The sequence below is a fragment of the Drosophila pseudoobscura genome, chromosome X (assembly GCF_009870125.1).
Source record: "Drosophila pseudoobscura strain MV-25-SWS-2005 chromosome X, UCI_Dpse_MV25, whole genome shotgun sequence".
Classification (NCBI taxonomy): Eukaryota; Metazoa; Arthropoda; class Insecta; order Diptera; family Drosophilidae; genus Drosophila; species Drosophila pseudoobscura.
Window position 1 is genome coordinate 11,079,119 of NC_046683.1, and position 15,319 is coordinate 11,094,437.

At 42.9% G+C, this 15,319-nt stretch overlaps 1 protein-coding gene across 1 annotated transcript; it reads left to right on the forward strand.

Annotated features, from left to right (window-relative positions):
• Positions 1-8,604: 8,604 nt before the first annotated feature.
• LOC6901564 (chitooligosaccharidolytic beta-N-acetylglucosaminidase-like) lies at positions 8,605-10,510 on the forward strand. The gene has a single exon (XM_002134201.3). It carries the CDS (start codon positions 8,662-8,664, stop codon positions 10,477-10,479), a length of 1,818 nt encoding a protein of 605 aa, XP_002134237.2. The 5' UTR covers positions 8,605-8,661; the 3' UTR covers positions 10,480-10,510.
• Positions 10,511-15,319: the final 4,809 nt, after the last annotated feature.

The window sequence follows — 15,319 nt, forward strand, 5'->3', positions numbered from 1 at the left end:
TCCTCTGATATCCTGTCGAAATTGGATTCCAATTGACTCCCAGATCGTATTCGACTGCACATCTTGCATCACCTTGACAATCAAGTGGCGGCACCACCGTTACGAAGCCCTCCGACGGAGGGGCGCTGCCGTATGACGCGCGACGCGATAGCCGATCCGTTCGAGGACATGCAGGAAAGATACAAATACTAATTACGAGAAAAGTATGTGAGTACATATATGAAATTAAAGAAGAGGAAGGGAATTAGAGATTGATATAATATGGTAGAGGGATATTATAAGCCGAATCGTTTCTTTCAAGCAATAATTCGATCTCAAAAACGGAAGGGACAAATGTTTGTACATACCTAGTACCAAAAGCTGTATATTATCATTGGATAACTCTAAGTACGATCTTGGTAAGCTAGAAGCAACCAGCCGTTGTTCTTCCTTTACAAAATTAATCAATTCAGACCGGAATCAAATAATTGAATTTTATTCATTTCACGCCTGGGAGCTATAGTCTGTACATTTACCTCACTGATGACCCCACTTAATGCCGGGGATGTTCAGAGGTTAACACAGAATTAGTAGGCGGTAATTGGTACACAATTGGGCTTTAAGACGCTTATCGATAGACATGAGGCGCTACTGGTGATGTGGCCATCGATTGGTTTCGCTTTTGTGGCATTCGGCTTTGCTGCCTGTCAACGCACGCGGCACTATTAATTATCATGTTAAAATGTAATTAATTAAAGATGTCGCCAACGTGCGTTTGCACATAACTTTCAATGAAAAGTTAATAAATTACATAATGCCGAAAATGAAATTACAAACGCCGTCAACGAGCCCCGACAGCAGTAGCTGCCACAGCGACAGCGACGGCAGCGGCAGCCACAACCAAAAAAAAAAAAAATAACACCAACAATTATATCAAAAACAACGCCAGTAATAACACCAACAAGAATACTTATATGATAGCCCGATGCTTTTAATACCCTCACAGATCCATGAATTAAATTGAGATCCAATTGAGGCACAAGTCGGTCGAGCTATGATGATTCAATTAAAACTACAGATTAAATACCTTCCTAAAATTTCATCCATGGGAACTAACACCCGATCTTGCACACAAAAAACCATATTCTGCCTGCAGAATACCTAAGGAATCTAGAATATTTTCATTCGAGTTTGAGCCAGAGATATTTAAAACTAAGGGCCTCGACTCTTGGTGCTGATGTTGCCTTTTTTATGCGTTGCAAGCATCTGGTCAGAATGGTTGGACCCTCTTCAAAGGCACTACAAACGATGCCTGATAACAAATCAAACGAAAATGTTTAACCTGCCTGTCGTCCATTGATATGTGTGTATTTCTCTGGGTGGATTGGTGCTAGTGTGGGTGTTTATGTGTGTTTGTGTGGGTGGTGGTGTAGCATAGCAAAAGAAATTAATAAATACGTAATAAATATGCGTAATAATAATGACTAAAGAAAAATCAGAAGCAATAAATTTTATTTGAGTAGTTGTCATCCCTTTCGAAGGCCAAGAAAAGGCAGCAACAAAAACTATGGCATCGTAATAACAACATTTATCGAAAGAGTCGAAATAACGAGGATGTTCAAGGAAGTATCCCGACACTGGGATACCCAGCACTCACCCACTGGTGACCTACCCATAGTTGATGGGATGTTCCACATGCTGCACGTGACTCGAGAACTATTTGAAATGATTACACAATTTTATGGAATATATTATATGTATCTAACTTTATTAGCCGCGCAAGGCGAGTGGGGTGATTTAGATGGGAGAATTATAGCAGTCGGACCCGTTATAGTTCGGATTATGTGGCAGCCAGGTCACTGAGCCAAACCTACAAAGAAGTTTGTTCTGCCAAAGACAATATACATTAATACATAGTAAGATGAGTAGCGCCATACAGCTATTTTGAACTTGAATATTGACATTCAGATGAAGAAATTACATAAAGTCCAAGAAAGCTCACATTGAGGAGAAAATAGAGCATAGTTCTGGCAAAGACTATTTCTAACATCTTTTTCAAATAGGACCACCATATATACAATGTAATGGTAAATCCTACAGCGTTTTCTTTATTATTGCATTGCATTAACATAGTATTTGATTCTATGAAATCCGAATCCGAATCTACTTCAAAACGCTTAATTCTGGCTGTAAAAAAATACGAGCACATCCGTTGTCGCCTTCGAGTAGGGGTTTCACCCAGGACAGATACTGTACGGAGCGTGTAGAGAGGGGGAGAGAAAGATGTGAGGTGGAAGAACAATGCTTGACATGTCATAAACGTTTATAAATTTTCATGCGCGTAAATAAAATCGTAACAATATTAAAAGTGATGCGTTGCGGTATATTAAATAGATGTCTGCTCGAAGGCGGAACTTGGGGCGCTTTAAAATAATTTATCGCATGCAATATTCACACGCACTCGCACTCGCACTGCCACACACATGCTCAATACGTGCGTGGGTCGGGTCCTCAAGTGCGTGCCGCTTGTTTGAGTTTCACGTTTTTTTTTTCGGGTGGAATGGAAGGGCTGTTGGGTCCTCATGCCTGCCAGACTGCCAGCCTGTCTGCCATCCTGACGTTAGAGGCACATTTGTAAGCAAGTCAGGCAATCGTTTGCCCAATTAAGTGCGATGAAGCACCAGCAGAGCGGGGCATAAATGTTATCACAATGGCTAATTCGACAAAGTCAAAACACTCGGATTCGTGGGGGTGGTGGGTCTCGCCAAATAACAGCCGGATAAACGGCCCTGTTCCGCCCCCGCCCACGCTCCTGTCATCTCAATTAAAAGAGAAACATGCATACATACATACAGATGAATGGCGGATGAAGGAAACATACATTTCGACCCGGGAAGAACAATCAAAGCGTTAACAAAGGGACCCAGTCTCAGTTTTCCCTCAAATAGAGCTGGCTATTTTTGAATTCGCTTGAATACATACATATGTGATGATTTTTTAGGACGCACATTGTGATTCCATTATAACGTCAGTGTAATTTTTTATGCATTACCTATTTCATTTCTCTTGGTAATGGAAGTTCTCATTTTAGCACAACATCGGCTAATTATAAGTATTTCGTCGTAACTAAATTCAATCGTTTCGAAATGGTCTTTATCGAATGATATTTGATACATGGAATTTGTGCATCATTTTGTTCCATCGAGCAATACCATTTGGAATATTCCATCTGTTCCCAGTATTTTCACAGTGAAAAGGTCTTTGAGATCTTTCATATGTCTATTGCGTCTATTCCATTTATCACAAATTCTATAAATTGCCTTTTTTCTGCATTATTGAATATTTTCTAACTCCCTTAGTAGCTTGCCTCCCACCATTTTGTACTTTATATTTACAAAATATTTATACCTATATTTCGCTCGTGCCCAGAGCAATACCATCGGTTGATGTGAACCAGTATTTTCTATATCTTTTATACTCAGAAAAACTCTATACATTTCTCCTCGTTTCCGTGAGTACTTGGCTTTAATCAGAGTACTCGAAAGAGTTCATTCGCTTGTCATCTTGGCTCTCGAACAGCACTTTTGTGTTATTTGAAGCTTACGCTTCACTGAATAATTGGCAATTCACTGAAATGCCGAATTTGTATTCAAAAACGAGGGTTTACAAAAATCGTAAATAAACAGATTTTGCATGATTTTTTAATTTACATGTTTTTTCGCTGCATATTCAACAAATACAACAACAAATTGATTCAAAATAAATCGCTAATAGGTATTAAGACCTCTGAAAACAACTCTGTCAAATGCAAGTGTTGTAGACCAACGATCATGGCGGAATTTTGAGCCTCCATTGTGGATAATCTCCTGTGGAATCCAATGATGTTGACAGCTGCCAATGGAGTGCGAATGGAGCAGCAGGTGCATGCCGCAGCTAGAGTCGAGTGTGGCGTGGAAGTGGAGTGGAAGCCACAGACTTATCCGCACATTTCTCAGGACAGTGCGATTTCTCTGCTTAATTTTTTGCCGGCTTGCGTGAATGCATCTTTTGAGAAATCGTCTGACTTGTCAACGTCACAGCGCAACGGATACGAACTGCGGACGACCCTTTCAACAATGCCTCACACACGGACACTTAAAGGACACACTGGAAAGCGTCGCCGTTTATCAAATGCTTTGGAATGTTATGCGATGTGTTCCTCCGACTCCTCCTACATCGACACCCACATCGCTTGCCGTTGCGTTTATCTTTGCCCCCACTCACTCTCTCTCACACACTATTTCTCGTGCTGTCCCATTCAAGAACAAGAAGGAAAGACAAGCATTTGAGAACAAGCCGAGCCTTAAATACTCTGGATAGTCCATAGTTTCTCATTTTCATTTTTAGAATGATCCACTTACAATAGACGAGGAGACGGAATCCAACAAGATAACGAAAATGCGCGTGTGAGCATGTCGCGCAAATCTCAATCATAAGAGCCAAAAGAAGAACGAAATCAACAATGATAACTAGAACGGAAACAAGAGGGCCGGTACGTAATTGACACTCTACGACAAAATGTTAGACAATGCCAAGAAGTACATCGTACATTTGTATCCGCTCCGTTTCTTCGTATCGCATTTGAGTACGAGCCAAATATTTAATATTCCGCTCTTCCGAAAGTGCTGATCGGTGCTTTGGCCAAAGCACAAATTCAAACATGAGCTTGATGGCATGTCTTGTGCATCGGAAACTACGCAACTACCTGAAATTGTTCCTGTTCCTGAAGTCTATTCGCTCGGAGCAATATAAATAGTTCTCAATACTGGGGCAAATGGCTTTAAGGGTCAGCAGGTAACATATGTACAAATTGTTAAAGATTAATGGAATTATTTTAGAAAGCATTACCTATCCTTCCACAGCTTTGTCCTACGCCTTCCTCTGATATTGTGGCACTTTTTGCAGAAAAGGGAGGGACTAGTTACTAGAAACGAACATCCTGATCGAATCGAAGTACTCTCTGATAGGGTATAAAAAGCGCAAATCAGCCACAATTGCCGCTGACAGGCGCAAGCATCCTGCTTTGGCTTTTGTGTGTGTCTTGTCACAGGAGGTATCCATATATCCTCTGTGTATGTGAGCGTCACTTTGTGGCTGTCTCCAACTCCTTTTCTATTCCTGTGTGTGTGTGTGAGTGTGTGTGTGTGTGTGTGTGTGTGTGAGCTTGCGGGTGTCTGTGTGCGCTTGGCTTTGACATTATTTGTGCTGCAAGCTGACAGATTTTCGTTTCGGCAGCATTAAATTGAATTTTGACATTGCTTTGCATACATATGTACATATATCACGATATAGAGAGAGCCCGAGAGCGAGAGAGAGCGAAAAACCCCACCATGACTCCCCAGGAGCTGCCGAACGATGAGTAGTGCCCCAACAGGCTGATGAACTTCTTGGGTTCCGTTTCGGTTTCGATGCTGCCTCGATCTTGTGCCAGAAAGCTCAACAGACTGATAAACTTCTTGGTTTCCGTTTCGGTTTCGACGTCTAGGCTAAAAGTTAGGCAATTCCTGGTCAGCACCTTGGGGCTCACAGGTCACGCGGAGGGGGGGACCACGACCAAGGGGGCGGGGTGTGACCAGGACCAGGACTGTGATGCTGCTGCTGCTGCGTGGCCACCTTGAAAATTAATTTCTCACGTTTCATGTACAATTTGTATGGCCGGAAGCATTTTCAATCCGTTGTGGCTGGGGGCCCAGTGCAATAGTGCCCAGCCCATCCTTCCCACCGCCTCTCGCTAATGAAGGTTTCATATTGCTCTTGTGTTGTTCTGCCAGCTACTCCTTATGTCCCTGCCCCTGCCACTGCCCTCACCTTACCTCTTGTGGCATGGCACTACCCGAGCACACAAATCGCCGCACGTACCAGAAGCTTAACTTCTCTTCCTCACGCCGCTTCTCCTTCTCCTGCTCCTGCTCCTTAACGGAATGCAGTCCAGACACACGCACACTCTCACGCACACACATTCCGTACACTACCCAGTACTTGCAGAGTTCAAGGGTATATTGTCACCGTGAGATTGCATGCAACGCGCAGATTATACACTCTGGACCATAAGCTCTTAAAGCTGGTATATATTTGAATGTATCTCGCAATCCAAGCTCTGGCATTCACACTTTAAAGATACTTTTCCAGATATCTCTACTCTCTTGCCATAGCTATATTTGTTGAAATTTATCGGGTATGCCAGGGTCGGAATATTGATTGTAACTTTATTGCTTGTTTTGTATTTGGAGCGTGTAAAGTGATTTTTGTGTGGTCCCTCTGCTTTTCCTTCTGCTGCTGCTGCTGCTGCTGGCTTTGGTTATTAGCTTCCTTCCAGTGGGCTTCGTATTCCTATTCTCTTTCTGCCACCACTTTGTCCGTTCGTGGTCCCCAGTGCCCAGTGCCCAGCGCCCAGTCCAAGTCCTAGTCCAAGTCCTAGTTCCATTCCGTTTGCGTGTGTTTGTCCAAATTGCACGGGATTATGGGTCTTAATTTTATGATTGCTTCTTTAATCAGCCTCTGTAACTGCACGCCAATTATGTCCGGGTCCGTGCTAATTGTTTCTGTTTCTGTTCCAGTCTTGGCTTTATCCCCCTCCACCTCTCTCCTCGCCGACAACGCCTTCCGAGGATTGTTCCTGTAATCGATGTGTGTTATTTGCGATTAGTCGAGCACCAAATGAGCTGGACGGTGCGGACAAGAATGACTTGCCCATCACGTATTTCGGTCTCTCCTCTCCCTCCCCTCTCTCCACCAGCTGGAGTCCAGCCTCGCCTCGCCTGCCACTCATTTGTCTCCGTGGCATGGGGCAGAATGACACAGTGGCAGGGAGGCAGGGAGGCAGGGAGGCGGACAGGGCAGCCAGAGCTACAAGTAGACATAATGAATGCATGCTTAACCGTAATAAAATGTTGCGGCATTTCGTACAACCTGCAAAACATGGATGAATCTGAAACGAACCGCCTCCCGCACCACCGCAAACTACGAGTAACAGTACATGCAACCACATGAGTGGCTGCTCGTACTTGCAACACATGCTTTCTCACTGTCTTTCCCATGCACAGTGTGGTCGGAGGGCCAAGTAGATTATCCACAAAAATAAAGGACCACACCTTAAAAGATGAAATAAGCAATGTCGAAAACACTCGACATTAATGCCGTACTCTTTCTTGCCAAGCTGTGGCCCCACTGTGGCCTCACTGTGGCCCCAATTTAGGCCCATTGTAGCCCCACTGTATGGTGGCAAACATATTATGAGTGAAGAACAAGGCAATGAAATATTTTACATCCGTCCCCACACTGTCGGATATCGGATCCAGCACATCAACGACCGACGAATCCTCAATCAAGTAATAACGAAATAGTCAAAAAAAAAATCTCCTGAAAATATATTAGATTTTATATTGATTTATATCAATTTGGGCAATTTTAAAAATCGATTTTCGCGAATTTTACAAACAAATAATTTGAGCCGCTGCTAGGGCCACCTTTTAAATTTGCATAGAACTCTGTTCTGGTATCATTTTCAAATTGATTACAACATTGCTAATGGGATTGGAGCCAAAGATTAATTGGCTAATATTGGGGACAACCGTCTGAAATTAGTCTTATCGAAGGATTGCCTCAGGTTGTGCTGAAATCGGTCTTTGAATCGGTGGCCGTAAAAACCCCTTTTGTTTTTTTTTCTGTGCAAATGTCACACTTTTTTGCCATGTGCGAATGAGTATCTTGATAACGAAAAGTCACCAATTACGGGTCTAATTAAGAGCTAGTATCCGTTTTATTTATTCATACGACCGTCGTGTGCGACATCATGGAAATTCCCGTTCAACAATTTGGTTTATAATCGTTATTTCGATATGTTTTTACGACTTTGATTGAATAAATTCTCATTCATTAGTTTTTCTGTATTTAACACGCATTCACAGACGAACGCGATTTCACTTAAATGTTTCTTTCGAGCTTTTTACACCCGATTCCTGACATTCCCATTTCTGCAGTTCTTTTTCTTGTGCTTGCGAGAGGCTTGTCAACGCTGCGATACATTTTATTTGCATTAAGTCGAACCCCCTTGCCCCCCCCCCTGAAATTCTGTTAAATTTTTTGCCATGTTTCCAGGCCCATCCAGTTGGAATAAAGCAATTTTCAGTGCATGTTCTGTTTATTTCATCATCCTTGGCAAAATTTAACATACACGGTTGTCCCCAGCAAATGCATGGGGACAAAAGACAGGTAAGCAGCCAGAAGCCATTCCCTTACCAAGAACCTTGAACCATCCAGGTAATTTTCGAATCATTTTCACTCGTAGATTGTAAAGTTGATCTCAATATCTTCTCAATCTCCAACTGCTAGGCGCAGGGACGCCATTTTATTGAAATTAAATATCAAACTGTCAAACAATCATTTGATTTCCGTTTCTTCCATTTCGGACCGCATATTTACTCTTCGGCTTTAGCATCAGCTCTACTTAATTCCCATATCGCACCCGTTCCCAACCATCCACATCGGACAGAGAAAACAGAAGGCTAGGTCTTTTTTAAAGTCAAATACCTAATACAAGGCTATTGAAATATCAAAATTTTTTTAATATAAAATAAACTTTTTTTTATTTACAATTTTTTTGGCTGTTTTCGCGCTTTTCGCGCATACATTTGCACGTATAGAATGATGTTGGCTCTCTGGATTTTCCTAGTCCTTGGCGTTGGGTTGGCGCGGGGCCGCGGCGGCGGCGGCGGCACAAAATGGCTCTGCAGCCAGACAACCTTCTGTACGACCGAGAGTGAGATGGTGGATGGGGAAAACTACAAAAAAGAGCGCTTCGAGAGCCAGCGGGACTGCCGGCTGTCCTGCGGCAAGTACGGCTCCGTTTGGCCAATGCCGACGGGGGAGACCAGTCTGTCTCATAATCGAGTGCACTTCGATCCCCAGAAGATACACTTCGATGTGAGGGCGCCCAGTGAGGCGACCAGTCAGTTCCTGGACGAGACACGACGCCTGTTCTTGGGTAATCTGCGCAAGGAGTGCCGCTGCGACTGCACGCTGGCCAGCAGCGCGAAGATCCTGGTCAAGGCCAACGTGATCAGCGAAAGCCTGGTCCTTGACTGGCGCACGCACGAGAACTACAAGCTGTTCATCAACACAACGAAGGCGGCGGGCACCGTTGTGAACATCCAGGCCACGACGGTGTACGGAGCGAGGCATGCCTTCGAGACGCTGAGCAATCTGGTAACGGGCAGCGTGGCCAGTGGCCTGCTGCTGGTCAGAGACGTCGTCATCTCCGATCGTCCAGTCTACGCACATCGCGGCCTGATGCTGGACACTTCACGGAACTTCATACCCCTGTCGTATGTGCGGAAAACCATCAACGGCATGGCCGCCTCCAAGATGAATGTGCTCCACTGGCATGTGGTGGACGCTCACAGCTTCCCGCTGGATATCACCCGAGTGCCCCAGATGCGGATCTACGGAGCCTATTCCAGCTCGCAGACCTACTCCCCCAAGGAAGTCGTCCAGCTGATGAAGTACGCCCGCCTCAGGGGCATCCGCATCCTCATAGAGATCGATGGGCCTGCGCACGCCCACAGCGGCTGGCAGTGGGGCCCAGAGGAGGGGCTGGGTCAGTTGTCCGTGTGCCTGAACAGGATTCGCTGGGAGGCCTACTGCGCGGCTCCACCTTGCGGCCAACTGAATCCCATGAACGAAAACATGTACACGGTGCTGAAGGCGATCTTCCGCCAGGTGGCAGAGATGGGGGCACCGGAGGAGACCATACACATGGGCGGCGACGAGGTGTACTTGTCGTGCTGGAACACCACAAAGCAGATCCGAGACAAGATGCTGGACGATGGCTACGACCTCAGCGAGAAGAGCTTCTTCCGCCTCTGGGCGCAGTTCCATCAGCGCAATCTCCTGGCCTGGGAGGAGATCAATCGGCGCATATATCCCAGCATTCCAGAGCCCAAGCCGGTCATTCTCTGGTCCAGCCGCCTGACGGATCCCCTCGCCATCGAGAACTACCTGCCCAAGAATCGGTTCATCATCCAGACCTGGGTCGACTCTCACGAGCCCCTAAACAAGATGCTGCTGCAGCGAGGCTACCGCATCATTGTCTCCACCAAGGATGCCTGGTATCTGGACCATGGCTTCTACGGTAGCACCGTATACCACACCTGGCGGACCGTCTACAATAACAAGCTGCCGAAAAGTCGCGATCGGCGGCAGGTCCTTGGCGGCGAGGTGTGCATGTGGAGCGAGTCAGTCGATCAAAACTCGTTGGAGTCACGCATCTGGCCGCGAGCTGGGGCCGCCGCCGAGCGTCTCTGGTCGAATCCAAAGGACGCACCTGAGCTGATAGAGCGTCGCTTCTATCGTTATCGGGATCGTCTCGTCGACCGTGGCATCCACGCGGATGCCGTAACCCCTCGCTACTGTGTCCTTCACGAGGGAATGTGCGAGCACTATTTTTACAACACAAATAAATAAATACCTCTGAAAGCAGTTTCGTGGACTGAATGATGTGTCCTTTCGTCCTACTTACAAGCAAAAGAATGTACATATACATACGAGGGTTCCCAAAGCAGTTGGCATCCAATAGGCACAATATATTTGAAGAATTTCAAGACGCATAGACGCTCTGCTCCTCGGCAGTCTCTTTATGAATCTCTTTTTTGTGCCTCTGATGTATCTCTCTCTCTCTCCCTTTCTTGCATCTCACTGCAGAGAGGGTGAAAGAGATGGCGCGATCTCTTGATATACAGAGCATTGAAAGATCTAGATTTATGGGTCGTCAAACTTCAAGGGCATTTAAAAATCGAAGCACAGCCGGGCAGCCAGCTTTCTTACTGCGTTTTTTTTCGACAAGAAACAAAAACTGTGTAGGAATTTTTTTTCGGTGAAGCCTAATTGCGGATTACACTTGCCGCGCCGCACCGCACCGCACCGCACCGGACCAGAGCATGCGTGCCACGTTCTTGGTGGAGCAGCTACGTAGCCCAAAAACCTAACCCCCAACTAATTATAACTTTGATGCAGTCGACCCGAAAACCTTTGAAGCGCTTTTACGCGGATTTCTCGTTTTCCTCTTTTTGGCGGCTTCAAAGTGCCTTTCCCGCTCCCCTACCTTTTCCCCCTGCCCTTTCGCTGCTTCCGCTGCTGCCAATGACAACGTGGCTGCCCAAAGTAAAATCTAGGCGCCAAGGCTCCAAATGCGTCCTGGAGAGAGGAAGAGATGGACTGAGCTTATCATCTGCGGAGGGGAGTCGAGCGAGAGAAAGAGAGAGAGAGAGAGAGAGAGCTTTTAGGCGAATTTTCAAGCAAAGCGATTCCAAGGCGAATGTTTCGAGAGTCATTAAGTGAAGTTTATTAAGTGCCCGAGCAGATAACCCAAATGAGTGCATGCCAAATGGAAGGCCAACGCAATTTCCACTCATATCGACACCCCCCACCCACCCAACCGACCAACCGACCGTCGCGATCCATCCCTGTGCCCTATGCCTATGCAAATACATAGCTCATGCTGAGGGAAAACTTTCCCACAAGACCTCCACAGAGAGAGGCAGAGAGAGAGAGAGAGGGAGAACGTTAGAGAGAGCAGTGTATGTATAAAAGCGAGATAACAAACAAATTGCCAGTGCAATTGCAAACTTGAGATTATCGCCAGCCCCGCATTACTCGTGCTTAACTTTACACAACTTAACCTAAGTTTACTATAGTTTCAAGAGCCGCGGTGGGTGGTCCGTCCGCGACCGGTCCTTATCGCATGCGGCTGATGTAAAAATAATTTCCATTGTTACCCAAGAAACTTTTAATGATAAGCAACAAGCCCAACCGCGCTGACCACAATTAATATTAAAACTTTTTGCATTTGAGTTTAAGGGCATTCTGGTCAGCAGAAGACAACAATGTTCCACAATTATGGAGTAACAACCAATTCAAGATTCGCGCCCAATATCGATACAAGTATCGATACTATTCGCCAGTGCAAGGCCAATAGCTGTCTGCCATGACACCCGGCAGACTTGTTACTAATTAATACCAAAATCTACCAACAAGTTGGCAGCTCTACAAATATATTATCAACAATAAAATATGTATATTGATCAATTGATATTCATCATCATTTCAACAGGTATATTAACGAATATAGGGTATAGTAACATCCATACACAGGTATCTTGCATTTTAGCACTCTCAAATCGTACTACCATGCATCACTTACTCCACTCGATTGCATTCATATCATTGTCACTCATTTATTTTCAAGCACTCATTCGTTCCAAACAATTCCACTTTGGCGCGCAACTCTAGTCTCCAGTCGATAGTATCGAAATATGTCGAGGAATAGGATTATCGTGGAGGGGAGTGTTAATATATATCCATGTTTTATGAATCTTAAAATGTTTTAACGCAGTATGGATGGATCTACAAGAACAATTTTCATCAGTAATATTTTCCGCCATTTTCCGTTCAACTACATAGCGAGGAATATGTAAAATAGAACTTGAGTGCGTCCGTCTTAAAAAAAGGTCTTAATGAATTACGTTTGATATTTAGTTTAAACCTTGTTTTAGTCAAAATACAATAAAAGCAAGGACTGAAAACTGGCCAGTTAAGTAGAAAATTGATTAATTAATCGTATCAAATTATGTGGGCATAGATAAAGGTCCGGTTGACAACATTTAAATCCTTGTCGCTCACATTCAAAAAAGTTCGATTTGGCGCGCACCACTCGGTATATTTTTCAAATGAGACCGTATATTTCGGTTTTCGCCGCGCTCCCATGTGGTATTTTTTAGTGCTAAATGGTATTTTTGTCATTTATTAATTTAATTTTCAATGTTATATAAAAATCCAATAAATGCAAGTATTTCGAATAGGCCAATCATGTATAGAATTGATTCATCAATCGTATAAAACTGAGTGGGCATGGCTAAATGTTCCATATAGATAGTATTATTCAACGGAACAAAGAATATGAGGAATTGGTCATTTTTTTGAATCGAACTTGAATTCGCCGCCGTTAGTTTTAGCAACAATGAGTCTCATTACATACACAAACATGTTGCTAACATACCCTGGGGGAAATGGATGTTATAGAATTGAGGAAAAAGGGTGTACAAAGGCCTATACAAGCGTTATGTCTTCGAATTCCAGCGACATTGCAACTGTTTTTTTGTTGAACTATTTTGCTTAAACCTTGTTTAGTCAAAATACAATAAAAGCAAGGACTAAAAACTGGCCAGTTAAGTAGAAAATTGATTAATTAATCGTACCAAATTATGTGGGCATAGATAAAGGCCCGGTTGACAACATTTAAATCCTTGTCGCTCACATCCAAAAAAGTTCGATTTGGCGCGCACCAGTCGGTATATTTTTCAAGTGAGACCGTATATTTCGGTGCTGTTCCGAGGGTCATACTGCAGAAATACTGGTTTTCGCCGCGCTCCCATGGTATTTTTGTCCATTTTCTTCAATCTATTAATTTAATTTTCCATTTTATATAGAAATCCAATAAAAGCAAGTATTTGGAATGGACCAATGATGTATAGAATTGATTCATCAATCTTATAAAATTAAGTGGGCATGGCTAAATGTTCCATATAGATAGTATTATTCAACGGAACAAAGAATTGGTCGTTTTTTTGAATCGAAGTTGATTTCGCCGCAGTTCGCCGCAGTTCGCCGCAGTTCGCTTTAGCAACAATGAGTCTCGTTCCATACACAATGTTGCACATTCCATACACACTGTTGCAGCAACATTTACTTGAAAACCGTTTTTTGGTCAAAATAAAATACATTAAGGTAATTAAAAGATGCAATCTTGTAGAAAATGCATTTATCTATGGGATAAAGCTAAGTGGGCATCTATAGCTTGAAATATAGGCAATACCCGATTCGCCGCAGTTTCGATTTTGCAACAATGAGTCTCATTCCATACACAAACATGTTGCTAATTCCATGCACACATACCCTGGGGGAAATGGATGTGATAGAATTGTGAATACGTTTGTCTTCCAAGGCTCAGTAGGTATCAGGGTCGACATAAATATATACAAGATACTAATAGTGTACTTGAATATGTCTAAAGAATATCAATTTGAGAAAAGGTCTTAATAAATTACGTTTGATCTTCATATAAAATTAACGAAATAGGGTGTACAAAGGCCTATACACGCATCATGTCTTTAAATACCAGCAACATTGCGACAGTTTTTTTTGTTGAACTATTTTGTTTAACCCTTTTTTACAATAAATACAATAAAAGCAAGTGTTTAAAATAAGCCAGTCAAGTAGGAAATTGATTTATTAATCGGATAAAATTATGTGGGCATGGCTAAATGTTCTATATAACTAGTAATATTCGTCGGAATATCAAAAACGAGGAATATGTAAAATAGAAATTGAGTTCGCCAGTATATTTACGGTATATTTTTAAAGTAAGACGGTATGTCTCGGTATATTTCAAATGTTATCGATAAGTCTGCGGTCACACCGATTCCGTTTTGATTTTACTTATTTCGCTAAAATCTCTTTTTACGCAAAATGCAATAAAAGCAAGTATTAAGAATACTCCAGTTAAATAGAAAGTTGATTCATCAATCGTATAAAACTATGTGGGCACGGCTAAATGTTCTACATAGCTAGTAATATTCGTCGGAATATCAAAAACGAGGAATATGTAAAATAGAAATTGAGTTCGCCAGTATATTTACGGTATATTTTTAAAGTAAGACGGTATGTCTCGGTATATTTCAAATGTTATCGATAAGTCTGCGGTCACACCGATTCCGTTTTGATTTTACTTATTTCGCTAAAATCTCTTTTTACGCAAAATGCAATAAAAGCAAGTATTAAGAATACTCCAGTTAAATAGAAAGTTGATTCATCAATCGTATAAAACTATGTGGGCACGGCTAAATGTTCTACATAGCTAGTAATATTCGTCGGAATATCAAAAACGAGGAATATGTAAAATAGAAATTGAGTTCACCAGTATATTTACGGTATATTTTTAAAGTAAGACGGTATGTTTCGGTATATTTCAAATGTTATCGATAAGTCTGCGGTCACACCGATTCCGTTGTGATTGACTTACTTATTTCACTAAAACCTCTTTTTACGCAAAATGCAACAAAAGCAAGTATTAAGAATACACCAATTAAATAGAAAATTTATTCATCAATCGTATAAAACTATGTGGGCACGGCCAAATGTTCTATATAGGTAATAATATTCGTCGGAATATCAAAAACGAGGAATATGTAAAATATAACTTTAATGCGTCAGTATATTTATGGTATATTTTTAAAGTAAGACGGTATGT

Excerpts from the sequence above, each read along its gene's own strand:
- LOC6901564 (XM_002134201.3), top strand. The coding sequence starts at position 8,662 with ATGATGTTGGCTCTCTGGATTTTCCTAGTCCTTGGCGTTGGGTTGGCG.